The sequence below is a fragment of the Mesocricetus auratus genome, unplaced genomic scaffold (assembly GCF_017639785.1).
Source record: "Mesocricetus auratus isolate SY011 unplaced genomic scaffold, BCM_Maur_2.0 Super-Scaffold_100003, whole genome shotgun sequence".
In the NCBI taxonomy this organism is placed as follows: Eukaryota; Metazoa; Chordata; class Mammalia; order Rodentia; family Cricetidae; genus Mesocricetus; species Mesocricetus auratus.
Window position 1 is genome coordinate 11,212,861 of NW_024429188.1, and position 22,223 is coordinate 11,235,083.

General features: G+C 39.8%; 1 protein-coding gene across 7 annotated transcripts in view; it reads right to left on the bottom strand.

Moving 5' to 3' along the window:
• Positions 1-3,368: 3,368 nt before the first annotated feature.
• Positions 3,369-22,223, bottom strand: part of Mid1 (midline 1) — a 342,361-nt gene continuing 323,506 nt past the window's right edge. For all 7 annotated transcript variants that reach the window (XM_040744030.1, XM_040744033.1, XM_040744031.1 and 4 more), the window contains exons 8-10: positions 19,605-19,766; positions 13,516-13,723; positions 3,369-7,380 (exon numbers count right to left, since the gene is read on the bottom strand). In XM_040744030.1, the coding sequence (XP_040599964.1) occupies positions 7,032-7,380; positions 13,516-13,723; positions 19,605-19,766 (719 nt within the window). In that variant the 3' untranslated portion in view covers positions 3,369-7,031. The remainder of the gene's footprint in view (positions 7,381-13,515; positions 13,724-19,604; positions 19,767-22,223) is intronic.

Sequence of the window (22,223 nt, forward strand, 5' to 3'; positions counted from 1 at the left end):
CTGCTTCCTTAATATAACACTAGTAGCACAGACACTGAGATCTATAATTAATAAATGGGACCTCTTGAAATTGAGAAGCTTCTGTAAGGCAAAGGACACAGTCACGAAGACAAAACAGCCGTCCACAGAATAGGAAATGATATTCACCAACCCCACATCTACCAGAGGGCTCATTTCCAAAATACACAAAGAACTCAAGAAGCTGGTCATCAAAACACCAAATAATCCAATTAAAAAGTGGGGTACAGAACTAAATAGAGAATTCTCAATAGAGGAATCTAAAATGACTGAAAGACACAAGAAAGTGCCCAACATCTTTGGCCATCATAGAAATGCAAATCAAAACAACTGTGAGATACCATCTTGCTCCTGTCAGAATGGCTAAAATCAAAATACCAATGACAATTTGTGCTGGAGAGGATGTGGAGAAAGGGGAACACTTCTCCATTGTTAGTGCCAACTCGTACAGCCACATTGGAAATCAGTATGGTGTGTCCACAGGAAAATAGGAATCAGTCTACCACGTGATCCAACATTTCCACACTTAGGCCAAGAGATGCACACCCAAGAGATGCACATTCATATAAAAAGGACTTTGGTTCCACTATGTTCATAGCAGCATTATTTGTAATAGCCACAGCCTGGACACAACCTAGATGCCCCTCAACTGAAGAATGGATGGAGAAAATGTGGTACATTTACACAATGATGTACTACTAAGAGAAAAAAATACGATGGAATCTTGAAACTAGCAGGCAAATGTATGGAAATAGAAGAAACCATCCTGAGTGAGGTAACCCAGTCACAAAAGGACAAGCATGGTATGTACTCTCTTATATATATGGATTTTAAATGTAGAGAAAAGGATTACCAGTCTATAATCCACACCACCAGAGAAGCTAGGAAACAAGGATGACCCTAAGAGAGACATACATGATCCCCCGGAGAAGGGGAAAGGGACAAGATCTCCTGAGCTAATTGGGAGTATGGGGGAGGGGAGAGGGAGCTAGGAGAAAGAGAAGGGGAGAAGAGGAGGGGAGGGGATGACATGAGAGAGTAAGAAGATTGAGTAAGGGGAAGAATAGAGGAGAGTAAGAAAAGAGATACCATAATAGAGGGAGCCATTATAGGTTTAAAGAGAAATCTTGCACTAGGGAAATGTCCAGAGATCTACAAGTTGGATCCAAGCTAACAATTTAAGCAATAATTGAGAGGATACCTTAAATGCCCTTCTCTGATAATGAGATTGATAGCTACCTTAAATGCCATACTAGAGCCTTCAGAAGCAGAAGCAGACACCCACAGCTAAACACTGAGCTGAACTCTGGAATTCAGTTGCAGTGAGGGAGCAAAGGATCAAGAACAGGCTGGAGAAACCCACAGAAACAGGTGACCTGTTTGCTCCTGAACTCCAGCCTGATAGCTGGGAAATCAGCATAGGAGTGTCTCATACCCCCTGAATGAGGATGTCAGTTTGGAGTTCTGGTTAATCTATGGGGCCTCTAGTAGTGGATCAGTATTTAACCCTAGTACATGGATGGACTTTGGGAGCCCACTCCACACTGAGAGATACTCACTCAGCCTAGACACAGAGAAGAAGGTCTAGGCCCTGCTCCGAATGATATGACAGTCTTTGAAGATCCCCCATGAAAGGCCTCATCCTCCCTGAGGAGCAGAAAGGGGATGAGATAGAGGGTCACTGGGGGGCAGGTAAGGAGGGGAGGGAGAGGGAGCTGGGATTAACATGTAAAACAGGTTTGTTTCTGATTTAAATTTTAAAAAATCTGCCTAAAAAAAGAAACACATTTCAGACTAGGAAAACCTTTTTGCATGGGCTATGAGGATGGAGATTTCTCTAGAGAAGAGTCTTCTAAACTCTCATTATTACCAGAATCTAGTGTAGTGCTTGCTGGAACTCAAATTGCTGGATACCTTCTTCATAGGTTTTGACTGATAGGCCTGAAGTGAGACAGGAAAGGCCTTTCAACAGGTGTTTGATGGTCCTGATACTGTGGCTCTGTGCAACTCATTCTGCTTATTCCAAACGTTCTTGCATGTCTAAGATGCAAGTCAGTTCCTGTGGCTCCTGGCATGGGTGTGGGCATGTGTATGCACTTATGAACCAATTGGAAGGATGCCTCCACACCACATTATACAGACCACGGTTTGCTGTCTATCGTCCCTGTGAGGCTTGACACCAAACAGTCTTTGCACTGGATTTCCACTACGTAAGGAGTTTCTTTTTATTGTGTTTTAAAATTCCCCGTGGGATGCCAGGGATACATACTTATCTAGTACCTGAGGCCCCAAAGGTTGCCAAGGCCTCCTCACTGACACCCACCTTCAGGGGGCCTGGATCAGTCCCATGCTGGCCTGTCAGCCATCAGTCTGGGGCCCATGATCTCCCACTTGTTCAGGTCAGCTGTTTCTATGTATTTCTCCAGCCTTGATTTGACTCCTTTTCTCTTCACTCCTCCCTCTCTGAAACTGGATTCCAGGAGTTCAGTTCAGTGTTTAGTTGTGGGTATCTGCCTCTACTTCCATCAGTCACTGGATGAAGGCTCTAGGATAGCGTACAAAGTGGTCGTCAATCTCATTATCTGAGAAGGGCATTTAACATAGACTCTTCACTATCGCTTAGATTGCCAGTTGGTGTCATCCTTGTAGATCTCTGGAAATTTCACTAGTGCCAGATCTCTCCTCAAAACTCTAGTGGCTCCCTCTATTATGGTATCTCTCATCCTGCTCTTCTCTATTCTTCCCCAACTCAACCATTGTGCTCCCCCATGTCCTCCTCTCCCCTTCTCTTCTCTCCTTCAATTTTCCCTAGCTCTCTCTCCCCTCCCCCCATGCTCCCAATCCACTCAGGAGATCCTGTCCCATTCCCCTTCTCTGGGGTACCATGGAAATTACTTAGGAGCCCATTCCACATGGAGCAATGCTCTCTCAATGTGGACACCTGGGGGAGGAAGGTCTAGGCCCTGCCCCGGATTATATGGCAGACTTTGGAGATCCCCCATGAAGGGCCTCACCCTCCCTGGAGAGTGTAGTGGGGATTGGGGGGGCTGGTGGGGGTAGGGGAGGAGGGGAGGGAAAGGGAGCTGGGATTGACATGTTAAGTAAGCTTGTTTCTAATTTAAATTAAAAAATATTTTTAAAATTCCCTGTAGGAGATTTTCAGTCTTGTAAAGTAACTATATTTTGAATGGGGAAGGGTGGATAGTGGATATGAGTTTCAGGTGTCAAAAAATGAATTGCAAAGCATAAAATTGTGGAAAAAACAAGTAGAAGTCAAGGATATGTCTGTGCAGGTCATGAATGTGAAAAACATAAAGCGGCGAAAGGCAACAAAGCCAGACAAAGACCTGTTTTGGTGCCACAAAAGGATTTTATTTTGAACCAGGAAGCAACAGAAAACAAGAAAAGATTCGGTACTGAGGGGCTTGGCAGTTGACTCAAGTACCAGGATTGAATATGTGCTGGTACAAGGAGGCATAGAGAAAACCTCATTTCTACACAAATACCATAGGATCACAGCATTTATTTCAATAATTTGCATTCACACAGTCTTAGAATGCTCTAGAATTCAGATTTTCTGTAAGTATTTTGCAAATAATTTTGGTGATGAAGGTACCACTCCTGTGATGGTATTGACTGCTGCACCTTTCTCTTTGTTTGTCCCTGGAAAAAAAGGCAAACATTCAAGCATAACAATCTAGGACGCAGCTAACACCATGAGCCAGATATCATTTTATAGTAAGGAGCTGCACTGTGAACTGTAGGATGTTTAATGCCATCCCTGACTTCTACCCACCAGATGCCAGGAACAACATGTCTCCAATGTTTGACTACCAAAATTGACTCCAGATATGGCCAAATGTCTTTGTGGGTAGCAAAATCAAGACCTGGATGAGAAGTACTATTTTCAAAACATTTCTCTTGCTAGTGTCATTGTCTCTGCATGCCATTGATGTTTTACCAAGAGAGACAAGATGTCATCTTTCCAACACCAGATGCACTGAACAGGCAGGCACATGTCTCTGCAGCCATTTGTATGTGCTCCTGGAGCTGAGACAGAAATTCATCTTGAGTTGGAGGGCACTGGCTCATTCCTCAGGAAGTTCAAGGTCCATTTATCAGTACCATAATAAAAAGTCCGTCCGTGTTCAGGTTGCTTTCCCTCCCACAGAAACCATTTCCTATGCAGTCACTTTCTGAAGTCACTTTCTTTTAAAACTGGAGAGAAAATCTTCACTATACACCTACACTCATTTAATCCACCATTTAGATTCGTACTTGAATAATATGAATCTCAAGCAAGCTCCAATAAGCAACGTTCAACATTGGATCCATGTTCTCTTTATCCATTAGGAAGAGCAGTACCATGTTTTGTAGTCCTGTTCCAAGGACTGGCTACATAACATGCAGGGTCAAGCACAAAGTGAAAAAGCTGGCTTTGTGCTCAAAAAGCACTAGGAGTCTCATCACGGTGAAGAGAGAACATGATACCAAACTTAGGATCTTCTGCACGCAGGATGCTTGGCAACTGAGTCATTCACATACACATGGTGCCAAGCCTTTACAGCCTTTGTTGGCATCTCATCAGTTTCACTGTACTAATTTAATTGGCACTGCCATCTCTTTTGCCCCTCTATGGAAATGCTTCCTGTGAGTGGCCACATTCCGTTCAAAGGAAATGCAGAGTTACACTACAGCAAATGTTTACATCATGTATTTTTAGACTTTAAAAAAATCCACACGGAAATCTTTTCTACATCGTTACAGCAATTAAACACTGTGGCCTTTCACCAATATACATATTTTCTTGTAAATATGACAACCTTGAAACAGTAACTGCTACATCCACAATGTTTTTAAGTTAGCCAAGAGTAAGACTTCCACAACAAAATTATAACATAATCTCTGTTGTCCTTACAAAAATAGTCAAAACACACCATAAACAGCTTGCAGGGAAAATATGAACAGTAATATCTTTATACCGGAAAAACATATTCATGGAAATAGTGTCCTGCTAGGAAATGTTTTATGTTAACATCATAAGGCAAACTGTAGCATTTATTGTTACCTGGAGACCATGAGTTTTTAAAAACTCAGAAATCGAGTTTTAGACCCTTTTGTTTAGAACCTGTAAGTGTACAAAGTGCATTAAAATATCTATTATCCAGTTACCCAAAAAGTACATAAAAATGACTGAGACAACTTTTCAGTTTATTCAGGGAAGGCAAATACATACTTTTATATTGTCAAGAAGTCCTAAGAAGTCCCTAGAGAAAGATGAAAGTTTTTCCACTGAGGTGTCCATTTTTAAGACATGAAATTGTCTTAAGCTGCTATCAAAATATTCATCTGGGTATAAATAATATAGTAAATATATAAAATCTATCCATTAAGAAAATGCACAGCATCTGCCAGGGAAGAGACAAAAAGACACAGGAAGCTGGCTTTATCTTCCATGAAGATCAGATTGGCAAGTACATCAGTTGTGAACATGTGATGCTTAAATGGAGAGTGAATTGAGGAATTTCCAGGAAATGGTTGATTTGATTAAAAACAAAATCATCAAAAAATTCTTCAATCCACCAATATTTTCGTGCAGTGCTGGCTGATGTGGTGGCCCAGATAAATATTTTTGCATTGAAACCATTTATACAGGTGAACTCATGCCAATGTCCCATGCCAAAGACCACCTGAGAAAGTCTTAATCCAGGGACCACTACAATGTGTCAGATCAGCATGAAAAGAATTTTATCTGAAATTTGATTAGCGGGTTCTGTTAGCAGATTCCCCTGTAGGAACACTAAATTTGAATTTTTTTCTTACAACTCTATGATAAACTATACTAGAATATAAGGGGATGTCTACATCTTTCAAAGTGTGCTTGCTAAAAGTCTAACTTAGAGGCATGTACATTGGTGACTAGTATTTTGTGTAATGTGTCATATCATTACTCATAAATACTGTTTTTGGTGACTTATATTTGGACATGGTAGTGTTCAAGGTCATGTGCTGATGTCCTAGAGAATAAAATCAATTGAAAACAGGATTGCTGTTTGTGACAGGACATGTTAATTTCCACAGATCCAGAAAGAAAAGAAAAATTGATTTGTGGAAGGGCAAAATAGGGCACCTATTGAATGTAGTGAAAGAATTTCACAGGCCTAAAATAACTAGTAAAGGGAAAATAGTTTTATATGATGAAATAGAATTCTACATTTGATAAAACCCAAAACAGCATGAACTCTTGAATCTTTAGTAAGATTCAAAATGACCGCGTTCAATTGCAGTCTCATTCATGACGTTAGCCCAAAAGCTTCAGCCCTGGAGAAGTGGGTGAATATATGACTAAAGGGTTAAGAAACCCTTTTCTTCCCCAGATCATCCCATCAGTCACAGTTAAGCTTGAGGTTCAAAGTTAATTCTTTCCTTCTCCCTTCAACCCCATTCTATTCGATCCAATACAAGTTTCTCACATCACAGTTACAACATCTCAGGTTAAACCAGAGTGCAGGAGTCTGTTTACTTCCTTACTAGATTCAAAAATACTTTCATTTTTTAAATAGCTGCATATTCTGTTATTCTAAGTGACAGGACCTAGCATGGCCTCAGTATGAAATAGAATGTGAGAAAGTGAATAAACACACATCCACAAAAAGAGTTTTGCAAGTTCACACACTGATGAAATGAAACTGGTAAAGGGCTGGTAAGCTTATGGGCATCTTAATGCACAAAACCAAGTGATTCCTCAGAGTTGTAATCCAGATTATGTTTCTTTTATAAATAATCTATAGATTTTCCTCTAAATACAAAAAAGCAAAGAAATTATTAAAGCCTGTACTTAATAAAAAAAAACACAACAAAAGGAAGGAAATCTCTCATCTGGAGCCCTATCTTAGCTGGTTTCTGGACAAGCTGGGGAGATTTAGTCACACTCTTGAAGCCTTAGTTTTTCAATCCCCTAAACAGCGGCCTCAACCTTTGTTATTCCTCAGAGCTGCTGTGGGCCTGCATGCTCAAGGCAGCTGTTCTGTACAGTCCAAATGGTCTGGGATGGGAAGACCGGTTATAATCGTCAAACACTTGTTCCACACAGTAAAGGTGGGGCACACAGGCTGCGAAAGCGCCACATCAAAGGTGTAGAGGTGGATGGAGTTCAAAGCATCATAGAAAGCAATGGAACCATTATCGTAGTCCAGCAGGATGCCTACACGCCGGAGGTGGGGGGCTGGCTCAATAGGGATTTCCTTGCTGTTATGCCTAACCACCCAGTTATTGTTGCAGCGGCAGAGGGCCCAGGAAGCAGAATTCTTCCCAATCCATTCATGTTTGGGGGCTGATTTGTATGCAAGGCCAATGGCGTACCTGCAGAGACAAAACAGCAGTGATAAAAACAATAAACCATTGCATGTGAGTAAAGTTTGGTCTGTGGTCCACAGGGCCTGTTTGTTGTCCCCAATCATTCTCTTGAAGTGAGTAAATCTAAATACTCATCCTTTCCTTCCCAAACACATAGAGTTGGAAGGTGACCAGTGTGTTGGCCTATCTTCCCTTTTTCAGCTTAAATGTTGTAAGGGAATCTTGACTTTTCATTTTATTGCTCAGATTCTCTTTTGTACATTCAATTCTCTGCACCAGTGTTGTTCAACCCAGACATTTCTGTAAAAATTGAAGTGTTCTGCTTTGTTCAGTATGGACGCCACAAGCCCCATATACCCACTGGGCATTGGAACTGTAGCTGGTGAGCCTATGAAATTAACCTTAAATTTACAGACAACCCATAATTTAGGATACCTGGATTTAAGAATTTTTTTACCTTATTAAAGACAATGTACAGGTAGCACAATCATTCTCTAGCTTTGATATTTCCTGAGCTTGTGATACACAATGGCATCCTTTTGTATGACACAGGGCATCATGATGGGAAACTGACACTATACACTACAGTGTGCTGAAGACAATAAAGGATATGAGATAACTAAGATGCTATTACAAGTAAGGCTTTGTGCTAAAGGAGTTAGCCTGACTGCTGGCTCACGTAAGTAGTCTGAGAACATTCAAGGCAGGTCAGGCTGAGCTATAATGTTCAGGAGGGTAGGTGTCAGAAATACATTTATTTTTCACTGCTGGGATTATCAGCATGCAACTTCAGCATATGTATGGAAGAGGCTGAACATTTATCTATCTGTCTGTCTATTTATTTATTTTGAAAAACACTTTCATGCTTTGGCCCAGACCGTCCTCAGACTCTCACAACCCATCTGTTTTCAACCTTCTGAGTGGTAGAACTTGAACTACTAAGCCCCACTTGCAATGAATTTTAGTTTTCGTTAAGTTTATTTAAATAACTACATGTGTGGAACAAGGCTGCCATACTGGAAAGCATGACTCTCTACAGGCTTATTCTTTCAACAGACTTAAACTTTGCAATTGCTATCATATCTGCTGTTTGTCCATGGCTCTTAATGTATTTTGGCAAAGGCAAACAGGGAAAATGATTTGCACTTATAAGGTTTAAGTCTTTTGTCTTTATTCAACCTCAGTGTCTTATCTATAACACAGAACAAGAATAGTCTCCATATCCCCAATTTAAAAGATTAAGAAAAATGTATTTTAAATTCCAATCAAATGGCTGGTATGTGATGTTCTGTAATTATTATTTTATCATTACTACCTATTGACATACTAGCAGTATGTATAGGAATCAGAACTCAAATGTACCATAATTCAAAATGTCATAACTTCAATTGACATTTTGCACTATCTTCCTCTCATCAAAAATTGTACAACATATCACTATGTTTCTAACTATATTATCTACAACATTTGAAAGGTATTTTGAAACTACCTTTGTGAGGGCTATAGAGATGGCTTGTTAAGAATATATACTGATCTTCCAGAGGACTTGAGTCTGACTCACAACCACCTGTAACTCTAGCTCTAAGGGATTAAATGCCCTCTTCTGACTTCCCCAGGAAGTGGAAAGAAGAAAAAAAGAAGCAATGTTAATTGGATGGGAAGGGATGGGAGGGTTGGTAAGGTGTTAAGAGAAGGGGTTGAGGAAAGTGGTATAAGTGCAAAATGCATTGTATGAAATTCTAAAGGAATTAATAAAAACAGTTATGCGGTTGTTCTAAATATCCTTTCTTACTACTCAAAAATAAAAATTCTAAACAATGTTCCTACAATATTCAAAGCTTCTTAATCTCTTTTTACATAATTGATACATTCCCTTTAAACATTTCACAGTTATTATCATAAGCCAAACACATCATTGTTAATCAAGAATGAATAACCCTGAGTTCAACTTTTGATGTGTGAGAGCAGAAACCAGTGAAATTGGATATTGACATATAATACCTGACCCTGAGCAGAGAGCAAAGCTTCACTGGTCTTGGTTAAAAATAACATTTTTAAAAAGAAAAATCACACGTTAGATTGTTAGATCTTAAATACAATTGCTTTAAGAGAGGTGTATTAAAAAAATGCCACAACTAAAGAAGATATAAGTGTAATCCATTAAGTCAGTGTGCCAACCTTGCTGGCATCTTCCCATCCCTCCTGTCAGTCTCCTGTGCACAGACAGTTCTGGGTTGTACTATCCAGAAGCCCCATTTTGTTTTAGTCTGGGTCAGGTTGTGCAATTGCAATATCCTTGGACAGGAGCCTGAAGTAGGAAAAGGGTCAGGGACACTGTTTCCCAGTGACAGACAATGGATATGAGATGTGATGACTTCAGGTTGCACCTGCTTCAGAAGTGGGTAGCAGGTCCTCATGACTCATGCATTGGAGTGATAGACTCCTAACCTGTATTCACAGGCCCACCAGAGATCCTGTAAGTTTCACACTCCCTTTATCTTTGTAGGTCGTTGACTGACTTCTGTTTATTTGCTAAGAGCTAACCAATGTGTTTTTGGAATATGTGTTCCCACTTCAGTGTGTGCAGTGTGTGTGTGTGTGTGTGTGTGTGTGTACATATGTGCCCACATGTGTGAATATGTGAGTCCAGAGTTTAATACTAGGTGTTGTCCTCTATTATTCTCCACTTTATTATTTGAGACAGGCTCTCTCACTAAATACAGATGTAACTAATTTGGTTAAGCTGTTTATCCAGTGAGCTCTGGGGGAATTCTCCTGTCTGTGTCCCCCCAGCTCCATACTAGTGTTACAGGCATGTGCCACCAATGACTGACTTCTACATGAATACTAGGGATCATGACTCAGGTCCCTATGCCTGTATAACAGGCACATTACCAACTAAACTGTCTCTCTAGCACCATGATACACATTTTGCAATTTAAAGTATTGCCCTTGAAGGTATACTATATCGTTGAGCAGACTCTATTTTAATTTTTTAGATAACATGGAACTTCAATTTGCATTCCCAAATAACAATGACTGTATTGTTTCCTTTTTGATGTTGCAGATCATTTTTTAAATTAGAGAACACTAATGTTTATTTCCCATTTTAACCTCCATTGAACCCTTTGAAGAGCTGCAGCAGGGAGGGCTGTCTTCATTCAGAAAAGCAGAATGTAAAATTAGAAGAAAAGTACAGAAATCTCATGCTGCCCTTTCGACTTCCAGTCTAGTAATACTGGTATGAACCCATTATTACTGCCTTACTTAACACTATTTAATTAACACCAAATACAGGTTAACAGCATTTGAGACCAAGACAATAACCACGTGTACAGTCCATTAAGCAAAGGAAAGTACCATTATAATATCATCAATCTGTGAAACTATGGACATATTTCCACTGAGTTTTAAAGGTGCAGCAGAATATAATGTTTCATTAAGTTACACGGTGAGACATAAAGAAAATGAAAAAGTACAAAAACTGTTTCTCAGAGCAATATTAACATGTCCCATTACATAAATCATAATGTACAAGTTAATTTAAGATCAAGCATATATTTTATATAAATATATGTGTGTGTATGTCACTAACTGTTGTAAGTCACAGGCGTTTGTTTAATTGTAGGGGGCAACCTTTCCTTGCTGTTACCGTCTAGGAAATGCAAGATGACTTCCTACATGTGATTTTTCTTTAATTGACACAATCAGGTTTACATGTAAAGACCCAATGTGTAGCAACTAATTGCAATAATTTATTTTTCCCACACATGAGTTATTTTGACATCTGGAACGTGTTTTAAAGGTAACACTGATCTGCGTTTATGTAACTAAAGTAGTCTGTTGGACTTTTCCACACTGTTCATCAATGGCAATGAGATCACAATGATCAGGTATCATTTATCACAAATAATTATTAATGGGGTTATAATCATTTAGACAGTAGATTCCAAAATACCAGCTTAATAAAGCACATCAATTAACTAGAAATCTTTGCTTTTTTGCACATGAATTCTATTTACCTTTAGGCTTTCATCTTGCCTCAGCATAGCTAAAACTTTCAAGTGCCAGTTTAGGGAGATGGTTCAGTTAGTTCAGAGAACACAACCTGTGTCCTCCAGATTCCATGTAAAAAAACTAGCTATGACAGTGAAGCTATACTCATGACATTTCAACAACATTGCTACCCAAACAGGACCTGAACAATTTCAACAACGGTAAATATCACCAGCACCCATACATGAAGACTTGTAAGCAGTCAACTTCGGAGAGAGGGAGAATCAGTCTTCCCCTTGGATGAGCCCCTGACTGGTTATTGAATACTGAGTGATCAGCCCACAAACACGTATGCAGCCACACTGAACAGACTGAGCAAGTTGTATTTATACATTTATATGTGTCTGCAACCACAACGGTTAAAGAAGAGAAGGGTCCACGAATTTGGGAGGAGTGGGCAGACATGGTAGAGGAAGGAAGGAGGAGAGTGAGGGAGTAATGAAGTCATTGTGTTTTAATTAAGTTGTTAAAAAGAGAGAAGGAGAAGAAAAGCTAGGTGTGGTTGTCTGTGCCTGTAATCCTAGCACTGGAGAAATGGACACAAAAGGATTCCCTGGTGGTCAGCCAATCCAGTTGAATCCTTAAACTCCAGGTTCAGTGAGCAATCACATAGATTTCAAGTACCAATGAATCCCAAAGCCTGGGAAGAAGTAGGACTTGTTCTCCATCCTCTGACAGAATGAAAGAATATGAAAATGGTCTAAGCAAAGAGAATTGGGAGGATACTAAAAGATGAAAAGCTACTTGTTAAGCTAATGCAGATACCATTATTAAGAGAGTGAGGATAGCCACTTGTGCACGCTTCGTTAGACTTGGGTTGATTTGTACCCAGCTATGTGCGCTGTGTGTACATTGCATTATTTGCATAGATTCAAATGAATATGACTTTAATATTAGAAGGGCATTGTCATGCTTTTATTAAAACAAACACTGCTGGTATCTTCATCACTTTCATGTTCTGCACTTTTGAGTGTTGGTCTTAAGTTTTATTTTTGTTTTTAATTGTTTTCTTGCTTGGCAGCCTGATACTTTTATGTAATGAACTTTAGTCATTTTCGCCTCTTTCATCTCCCTCCCTCTCCTGATTGAATCCTTCTCTACAACTTCTCTTCTTTCATGTCAGCTATCACTCATTAAGTACACTCCCTCATGCGTTAAAGCATAATTATAACACTTCAAAACTATATCACCCTGCAGTGAGTAATGGCATGCTAGGGTGGTTAAAGCAGAGATCAACAAATTACAACCCTGGGGTCAACTCTGGCCCCTTGCCTATTCTCACAAATGAAGTTCTATTGGCACTCGGCCATACCCATTTGTATAAGCATTGTCCGTGGCTACTTTCCCACTACAACAGCTCCAGGCTTAGTACTTGGGACAAAAATTTCCTGGCCTGTAAAATCAAGACATTAACTCTCTTGTCCGTTGTTTATGGGCTCCTAGTTAAAAGTCAGACCCCTGACCACAGAATTTGTAACTGCTAACTGTGAATTTTATGATTTTGGGACCATGCCTTAGTCACTTCATCTGTAAAATGAGAATGACATCACCTACTTTTTTTCTTTTGGCCTTGAACTTAATACACACACACACACACACACACACACCATGCGTGCACACAAGTATGTATGTGTGCACACACATATCTATCTATCTATCTATCTATCTATCTATCTATCTATCTATCTATTGATCGATCGATGAAGATGTCCTTGAACTCTACCTCTTCCTGCCTCTGCTCCATAGATTCTGGTATCATAGGCCTGCACTATCATGTTATATTTCTGCAGTGTTTGGAACAGAGACACAGAATACACCTAGATCCAACCTGTAGCTTAAAGTATAAACCCGGATGAGATTAATTAAAACAAATACATGTGTTTAATAGCATTAGTAAATGGTTTCTGTTGAAGACACACTGACTTGGGGGATGTTAATTGTGTATCATTATTGTAGGGGTAGGTTTGGTTCTTCAGAATTCATGCTGGTTTTAAACTTATAACCTTGACAAAGTTGAGATCCTTGACAAAGTACAGAATAACTTTTGCCTTTTTACAGTTAGAGGAAAACAGAGAAGCTGCCTACCATGTGCTTCCACTTATGACCACTTCCCAGTAATGGCGGCCACTATCAATGAACACGTTTCCAGCCACTCCATAGCTCCCTTGGCTTGTGAAGCGTTCAGGTGTGTGACTCTTTTTGGATGATGACTCATCTCGCTCTACAGTCAGGTTATCATGGGACACCTTCAGTTTTCGATGAGCAGATTTGGGATCCAGTTTAAATGGCTGACCTAAAAACAAGTTCACAAAAGAAGAAGTGAAAAAGTACTGTTTATTAGAATGCAACAAATGGTATATCTTCATAGTCAGATTTAAAAGTCTGAAACAAGGGATGAAAAGAGTGTAGTGGTTAAGAGCACTAACTACTCATCCAGAGGACCTGGGTTTGGTGCCCAGCATCCACATGGCAGCTCATAACTGTCTGTACCTCTAGTTCCAGTTTACCTGATGCCCTTTTCTGACTTCTCTGGACATACGGAATGCACATGGTTCACAGGTACACATGCAGGCAAAATACCCATACACATGAAATACAGACATAGGGCCGAAAAGTACAAAATGAGCCATTGCTCATGGAGTTATACTTCCTACAACAGAACAGTATCTTGTATTCTAAGATTCTAACAATTTAAGATTTAGAAACAACTTTTTAAAGGCATTTATTTATTTACATTTTTCCTCATGTTCAAGAAAAATTATGCAGCAGCAACTCTGTGTATAGTGCTAAGAACAGTAGTGCTGGACAAGAGCATAGCTGTGCTTCCTTGAGTTTCTAGAGAGGGTTCCAGTGTTGCTCTGTAACTATTCAGAAAGGAATGGACAAGGGTCAACCCAAACACATGGGGGATCCCAGCACAGCTGAATTCAGTTTGAAGAACATACTGGGAAGGAGGAGAAAAATGAAGACCTTATTTTCAAGGACTTCCATATTTAACTAGGCCTACAATATATCTATGCTAAATAGACTCCAGGACAGAGAAAAAATAAATTAAGATTTCAAGTCTGAACACAGTGTTCTAAACACATCATTCTTATCTTGGTAAAAGTAAAAGTATGATATTTTAGGACTATAGTTTTAAATTTTTTCAGCAAGGGCATATGACAGTAATGATTAAGTGTTCTATTTCCTGATTTATTAATACATATAATAAATAAATTTATCTTTCATTATTCTTACTTGTGTTTTGAAAAGCTCAACGTTTAAAACCTTGGCAAGGCCAGGCAGTGGTGGTGCACGCCTTTAATCCCAGCATTCTGGAGGCAGAGTCAGGTGGATCTCTGTGAGTTCGAGACCAAGCCTGGTCTACCGAGTGAGTTCTAGGACAGACTCCAAAACAATACAGAGAAACCCTGTCTCGAAAAACAAAACAAAAAAAACAACAAAAAATAAAACCTTGGCAAGTCATCTATGGGCTTTTTGATGTAGCTGTTACTTCTCTGTCAATTCAACATTGGGTCTGAGTATCACTTATCTGAGTATCTGTCTATCACTTGACACAACAATAGGATACTAGGCATTTAAAGACAAGAAGCATATTACAGTTTGGTAGTAATAACACACTGTCCAACTTCATAGCCACCCCTACAGTTGGGAGAGACCTTCTGCTTATTATGCAGGTGTCAGGGAATCACAGAAAAAAATCCTGGTAAATAAAATCTGTAAGCATGCATGTTTGAACTGCAGACATCATGGGGAACCATGTGTTCACTTAAATATGGGTGGTTCTTATTGGATCTAAACATAACTCCAGAACCTCAAAATCTTTGCTATAGGTCAGTGACCAACACACTTTTTCTGCAAAGGATAAGAAAATATTTTCAGTTATGCAGGCCATGTGGTTTCTTTTGTAACTCTGTCTTTATAGTGAGGAAGTAGTCACAAATTGATAAATGAATGGGTATGGGTATATGTAAATAAAACTTCATTTATAAATGTAGGCAGTCAGATTTGTTCCTTGAACTACAGTTTACTGATTCTTGTTTTATATTTCTGTATATATCAAAGGGAAGCCAGTTAAGATGCCAATGTGGACTGGAAAATTCTCATAAGGTTTTACCCTTAGAAGAGGAACCACAGGCAAATTGATGGTTTCTGAGAAAGGGAGAATCAGTTTTCTGCAGGGGAGAGCCCTGTGATAGGTTAGCCAACCCAAAGAGGTCTGCCTTAAACACATGTGAGTAATGCTAAATGATCTCAGCATATGGTATTTATAAATATGTGTGTGTATGAGTGTGACGTGTGTGTGTGTAAGATGTATAATTAAAGACTTAGAGGCTATGAATTTGAAAAGGGTGTGAGGGATGTGGAAGGAATTAGAAGGAGAAGAATGAGAGGAAGAATGATGTAAGTATAATACTCATATCTGAAATTTTCAAAAGATTTTTTTGCTAAGTCTGCATCTTATTGAGACCTTTAGGGTTTATGTATGTTTGAGCATAGGTCTTAAATTTATTTCTAATATATCATTTTGGTATTATGATAAACTTATACTTCCAACTTTTGGATCTTACACTTGGATATAAAAAATTATGTCTAAGCACTAAAATATAAATAAACAAAATAAAAAAGGATAAAAGAATATAAACCCGACTTAAGAGAAAAAAAACCTTCAAGGGCCAAGAAGGTAGCTCTCAGAGGCTATCAGACCTACTGGATTACACGCATATTTTAAATTTTAAAGTTTAAATTTGGCTTGCCTTGTAAAAAACTAAAAGTCTCGAAGGACATTCATGCCAGAAACTGTTAGGGATAAGACATAGGATAAGCTCAGAAAAGAACAAAGATGTATTTTCTTGAAATATTCCAATTTTTTAAAGGTGCAAGACAAATGGGAGTAAAAGTAATTTGACACTAATGGGTAGAACAGGAAAAATATTCCATCTTTGGAGCTCACCATTTGTGTAGTCCTGAGTGCTGTTTGGCCTTCTGCCAGTGAGGAATAGCAGAATGTTCTGAAACATGGGGCTTGTGGTGGAGAACTGCCTTCAGTGTCCTGCTTGCCCTCACTCCTTCTCTCAGCCACCCATGTATATATCAGGGGCCTATCAGCTTCAGTGGGACCCAACCCTTGCATTCTTATGGAGCTAATTCGGTCTGGACCACAGAGACCTTTGAAAAATAAATCACTACCCATTCTTACCAACTTTCAGACTTTGGCTTCAATGAAGATAAATTAGCTTGAGAAGGAAGTTAACAATTGTGTTACTAAAGAACTAAATTCATCAGACCATTTGTAGAGGATATGGCCTTATCCTGGCTACTGCTCTTTTGCTTGGACAACCCTCATAATAGTCTCTGGACACATTCCCCAGCTGTCAATCTTCTTTCATTTTAATCCATTCATCGCATCACAGTGCAACAGAGCATTATGTTTTACAGATTCCCATCTAGCCTCTACCATATAAACTTGTCACTCTATCTTCCCTCAAATACTGCTCTTGAAAAATCAACTATTGCATAACCCATAATAGCTTTACCATTTGATTTTGCCTGTTTTTGCTTTGTGATGCTGGGAATTGGAACCAAGGGTTCACACATTCTAGTCAGTCACTCTAACACAGAGTTATATCCTGAGCCATATCTGACAGGATCTCACTAAATTGCTCAGGTTGGTCTTGAACTCACTTGGTAGATTAAGCTAGCCTTAAATTTAGTATCTTCCTGTAGACAGGATTACAGTCCTGTGAGAACAGGTTTGACTAGTTTTTATTTTTCAGAACTGTTCTCTCTCTCTCTCTCTCTCTCTCTCTCTCTCTCTCTCTCTCTCTCTCTCTCTCTGTCTGTCTCTCTCTCTCTCTGTCTGTCTCTGTCTCTGTGTGTGTGTGTGTGTGTGTGTGTGTGTGTGTGTGTGTGTGTGTTACACTGGGCTTTGTCCCACTAAAAAGTCTAGGCTGGTCTAGAATTTGGGATCCTGTTGCAGTGTCTTAAGTGCTGGGGTTGTAGGTGTGCCCCAGTGTGCCCAGCTTTACCATGAGGCTTTTGTCTCTAGCTTCCTTGCTCAGCTCTCCTTTCAACTGATTCCTGATAGGGGAAGTCCTGTGTATATGCCAATAAAGCACTGTTGGCCAATAGGGAAGCAAGGTAGGTGGGACTAGGAGTCAAGGAGGACTCTGGGTAGGAGAAACACAGGAAGTCAAGATGTAACTGCCATAGGGATAAGAAGCCAGGAAAATTCTCCGGTAAGAGAAATACTTAGATTAACAATTAAGGGATAAATACTTAAGTCAGAGCTAGCCAGTAAGAAACAAGCAAGGCCAACAGCGTCATAATTAATATAGCCTCCCGTGTGTTTATTTGGGACCGATGTGGCTCTGGAACCACGCTGGCGGGAAGGCTTCTCTTTATAGATTCCTTTTCTGTTGCACAGACAAAATCTTTCCTTTGGGTCTTTGTACATGGTGTTCCTTTGTCATGGGACATTCCCTTTTCTTCAGGTCCCTTACTCTCACCTCACCTTGAAAAGCCACCATGGCTATATAGGGTGATTCTCTTTTGAATATCCAGCACTTTCATGAGTTACCACCATTACAAACTTCAGAAATGCAATGACAACTAAGGCTTAATGTTTTGTCTTCCCCAACAGTCACAAATCCTTGAGAGAAAATCTGAGATAAGACCATCTGTTGTCACAGTGTATTCAGCCTGTTGCACAGCATCTAAAATTCACTAGGTGCTCCAGCAATTTTTGAGAGACCAAATCATGCTCAAGTGTATATATAAAATACTGTTGACCGAAGTATGCATAAGTTCATTTCCATGTGCTCTGTGGTTTTTAACAAAGAATGGTATAATATTATTCTTATATTCCCCAAATTGTTTCAAATTTATCTTTGTGACAACTTATAAATGAGGCTAAATTTTCTCATTTTAAAAGTGAAGAACTAAAATCTTTTAAAATGGGAACAGGATGAAGAATCACCAAAGGTAGGATGAGTTCTTAGACTGAGCCCTGTGAAAGGAACTGGACGTTAGAGATAAAATTGTAAAATCTAAATAAAGCCTAGGACTTAGGAAACAGAAATGTACCAATGTTAACTTCCTAAGTTGTGACAAATCTGTCAAGGTTATTTAAGATGTTGACACTAGGGTAAGCTGAGTAAAGGGTATACAAGGTTCTCTGACATGATTACAGGCTTTCTGAGAATCCACAATCATCTACAATCATTAAATGGTTTTGTTTAAGAAAATATGAAAAGACAAATCTTACAACCACATGGATACCATGTGGCTGAACCTCAGCTTTCTCATGCTTAATACAGGGCTCTTCTTCTAGCCTTTGCTTGTCTTAAGATCAAATCATGTTCTACCATGCTTTGGGAAACAAGGATATGGTTAAGTGGGAGTTCCTCTTAAAAACTCATTGTTTCTGTTGACTGGTAACCCCATGGCATGGCGCCATATTGACACAGCTTAATATTTCTAGATCAAAAAGATGTGAAGAAAGAAAAGATGTTAAAACAAAACACATGTAGACAGAGACATTGGAAGTGACAGCCAACAATAAAATGACAGAACCATGAAACACAAGGACAGGCTGCATCATTCTTTGTGTTGGGAGCTGTCCTGTATACCACAGATGTTTAATATGCCTGTCTCCTACTCATTTGATGCCAGAAGCACCCTCCTCAGTTGTGATAGTCCAGGAAAATGTCTCCAGACATTATTAAATGCTACATGGTCTGAAGTTGTGGAAGAAAAGACAGAATTGCCCCTGATTGAGAATTACAGACCCAGACAGATATTTGGAATAAAATAACAAATTCCTAAAGAAAGAGTCATGAACTAGTTTCCTCCTAAGGAAAACAACCCTATCTGCAATTTACAGTCCTGTTCTGTATCAGTCGTTATAAGCACCTACTCTGTTTCTCACAAGAACTTCTCCAGGATTATTTTCTCAAGAAATGAGAGCAACTGTATGCAAAGAAGTTAATGGCCACACAACCTAGAAGACACAGAATCAATTTTGGAACCCACATTGGCTCTTTGTTTGCTTTTGTGAGCCTGTCAGTGATGCCCAAGACACAAAAGGAAAAGGAAATGTGGGGAGGAGCGCGTTAGCCAAGAGACGAGCAAATGTGAGATGACAGCTCAGTTGACTTCACAACACTTACTGTTTGTCTTCAGCTTTCCAGGCTCACTGCTGCGGCTCCCTGCCTGATTGATGGCCTTGACCATGAAGATGTACTTGGTGCCACTTTGTAGGCCATGCACAGTGTAGTGGTTCTGCTTGATGTTAGGCACAATCATCCAGCTATCAGCTGAGTTACACAGACCTGCAAAGCCAACCAGACAGGTACAATCACAGACAATATTTGCAGAACTTTAGGTTATTTGAACTGTAAACATTGAAAAATGGAGTGCTTTCTCACTCTTTACATAGGACAACCAATAAAATAGTGTTCAGCGTGCTATCTATATTTAGAGCCCACTTTGTATTATATGCTTATTGTGAGTATTCTACCTGGACAAGCCACTGAAGGTGCTTATATTACAAACTCTGGTCTGTGTGAACAGATGCAGCAAAGGTGTTTTTGACTGGAACCTTAAGCACCGAACATGGACATGATATGTTATTAAGGGTTGTGAGGAAGAAACAAAAGTAACCACTGATTGACACCACTGTGTCTTACCCACCCCCACCAATGACACTGGTCACTGAAGCTTGGTTCTCACAAAGTAACTAACTCACAGATGGTGAGGGTAACTGATGCATGTACTTTGTCAGCACTGATATAGTTGATTGCATTTTGGCAATTGCTGTCTGTAAAGAGGAGGGATATACTGCCTTGCCATGTGGCTTTGGGTTTGGTCATGTGACTTACTAACTTGAGCACAAATGACAATGTGTTTGTTGCAAGGGTAAGCTTGAGGTTTTCTGTTGGTCCCCTGCATCTCTGCCATTGCTGTGGGGGCATCATTTGGGGGACAGTCTGCTTATTTCAACAACAAAAGCTATTCTGACTAATTTTATGTCAACTTGACATAAGCTAGAGTCATTTGGAAGAGGGAACTTTAACTGAAAAAAAATTCCCCACTAATTGTCATGTGAAGAAATCTATGGGGACATTTTCTTGACTGGTAATTGAAGTGGGAGAGGCCAGTTCACTGTGGATGGAGACATCCTGGGGCTGGTGGTCCTGGGTGCTGCAAGAAAGCAGGATGAGCAAGCCAGCAGAGTGGTACTGCTTCATAGCCTCAGTGTCAGCTCTTGACTCCTCCTGGCTCCTGCCCTGCTTGAGTTCCTGATATGACCTCCCTCGATGAACAGTGTGTTCATTATATTGTCATGGATTTTCATCACAGAAGTAGCCCCCTCTAAGAAAACCGTCTTATCATGAGTTCAATGCAACAGTAAACCCAGCACAGATCAGGCAACTCCATCCAATTTCTAATGGAAGAGATTTAAAAGTGATCACCAAGGTGGCCTACGATCCCATATTAGTGTGGATTCAGAGACACCTGGGACAGCAGCAGCACTTATGGGCAACCTGGTGCCCAGTGTGGGCCTTGGGAAAGTGTCCACAGGATTTTTGACCAGCTGCATCCCTGGGATCACTGGTTCAGAGTGAAGTCGAGCTGCTCTTCTGGCTTCATTCTGCAGGATGTGGGTTGAGAAACAGCCTGACGATTTATGAGACTTGGAAGAACACGTAGGAAAAAGGAAGCCCATTTTGTTTTGCAGCTGACTGATGCTAGAAACTTCTTTTTGGTATCAGGCCCAACTTTCTTCTCTCCACCCATCAATCTCCACTCCAACACAACCTTTTCCCATTCCCCTGGTGACTAGGCTGTCATGAAGTTTCCTTTCTCAATACTAGTCCCTGGGAAAGTGCCAGACCCTTCCACTTCCTGAGGTACTCCAAACTCACCTCCCCATCTTTCCCTTTTGGTTCATTTGCAAGTCAAAGGGTTAGCTCCTTTGATCTCCAGGCAATTTAAACCTCACCCAACTCTCAAGAAACAGTTCTCCAAGAATCTAATGAAACTTTTCTGAGAGAAGAAATTCACAAATACACGTCCACACCAAGCCACAAATACTTGTATAGCACTGAAGGATCCATGTAGTCAGTCTTTGAATTATACTAAATGCTTTCTTCAACTTGTGACTTAAAAATTATACCTGGAATTATTACAGGTGAGAAGAACATTTAAAAAATCTATTTTGAAAATCCATTCACATTTTTTTTACCATTTTAGTGTATGTTCATGTGTACGTAGTGCGCTTATGAATGTGTGCTCATGTGTATGTTCATGTGTGTGTTCATGTGTATGTTGTGTGCGTATGAGTGAGCATGCATGTGCAGGCCAGAGGTTGATACGAGGTGCTTTCCTTGATGGTTCTCTATTTACAGAGACAAAATCTCTCCTTGAACCTGGAACTCACCAGTTTTGACTAGTTTGGCTATCCAGCTTGTTCTTGGGATAGCCTGTTTGTGTGCTAAATACTGGAATTACAGGTGGCCACCGTGACTTGTGGCTTTCTATGTGGGTTCTGGAGATCCAAACACTGGTCTTTATGCTTGACCAGTAAGTACTTTGACCTCTGGACTATCTCCCCAGCCACAGAAGCTCTGGATCTTGAGTAAATAGTATTTTCAGGTACTCTTGTGAGTGATTTCTCCTTATGAATTTTCTTTCACTTCTCATCCCTACCTGTAGACATAATTTTTTTTACTCACAGGACCTTGAGCCTTGAAAAAAGTAAGCATAAAGCAAGGACATAACTTGAA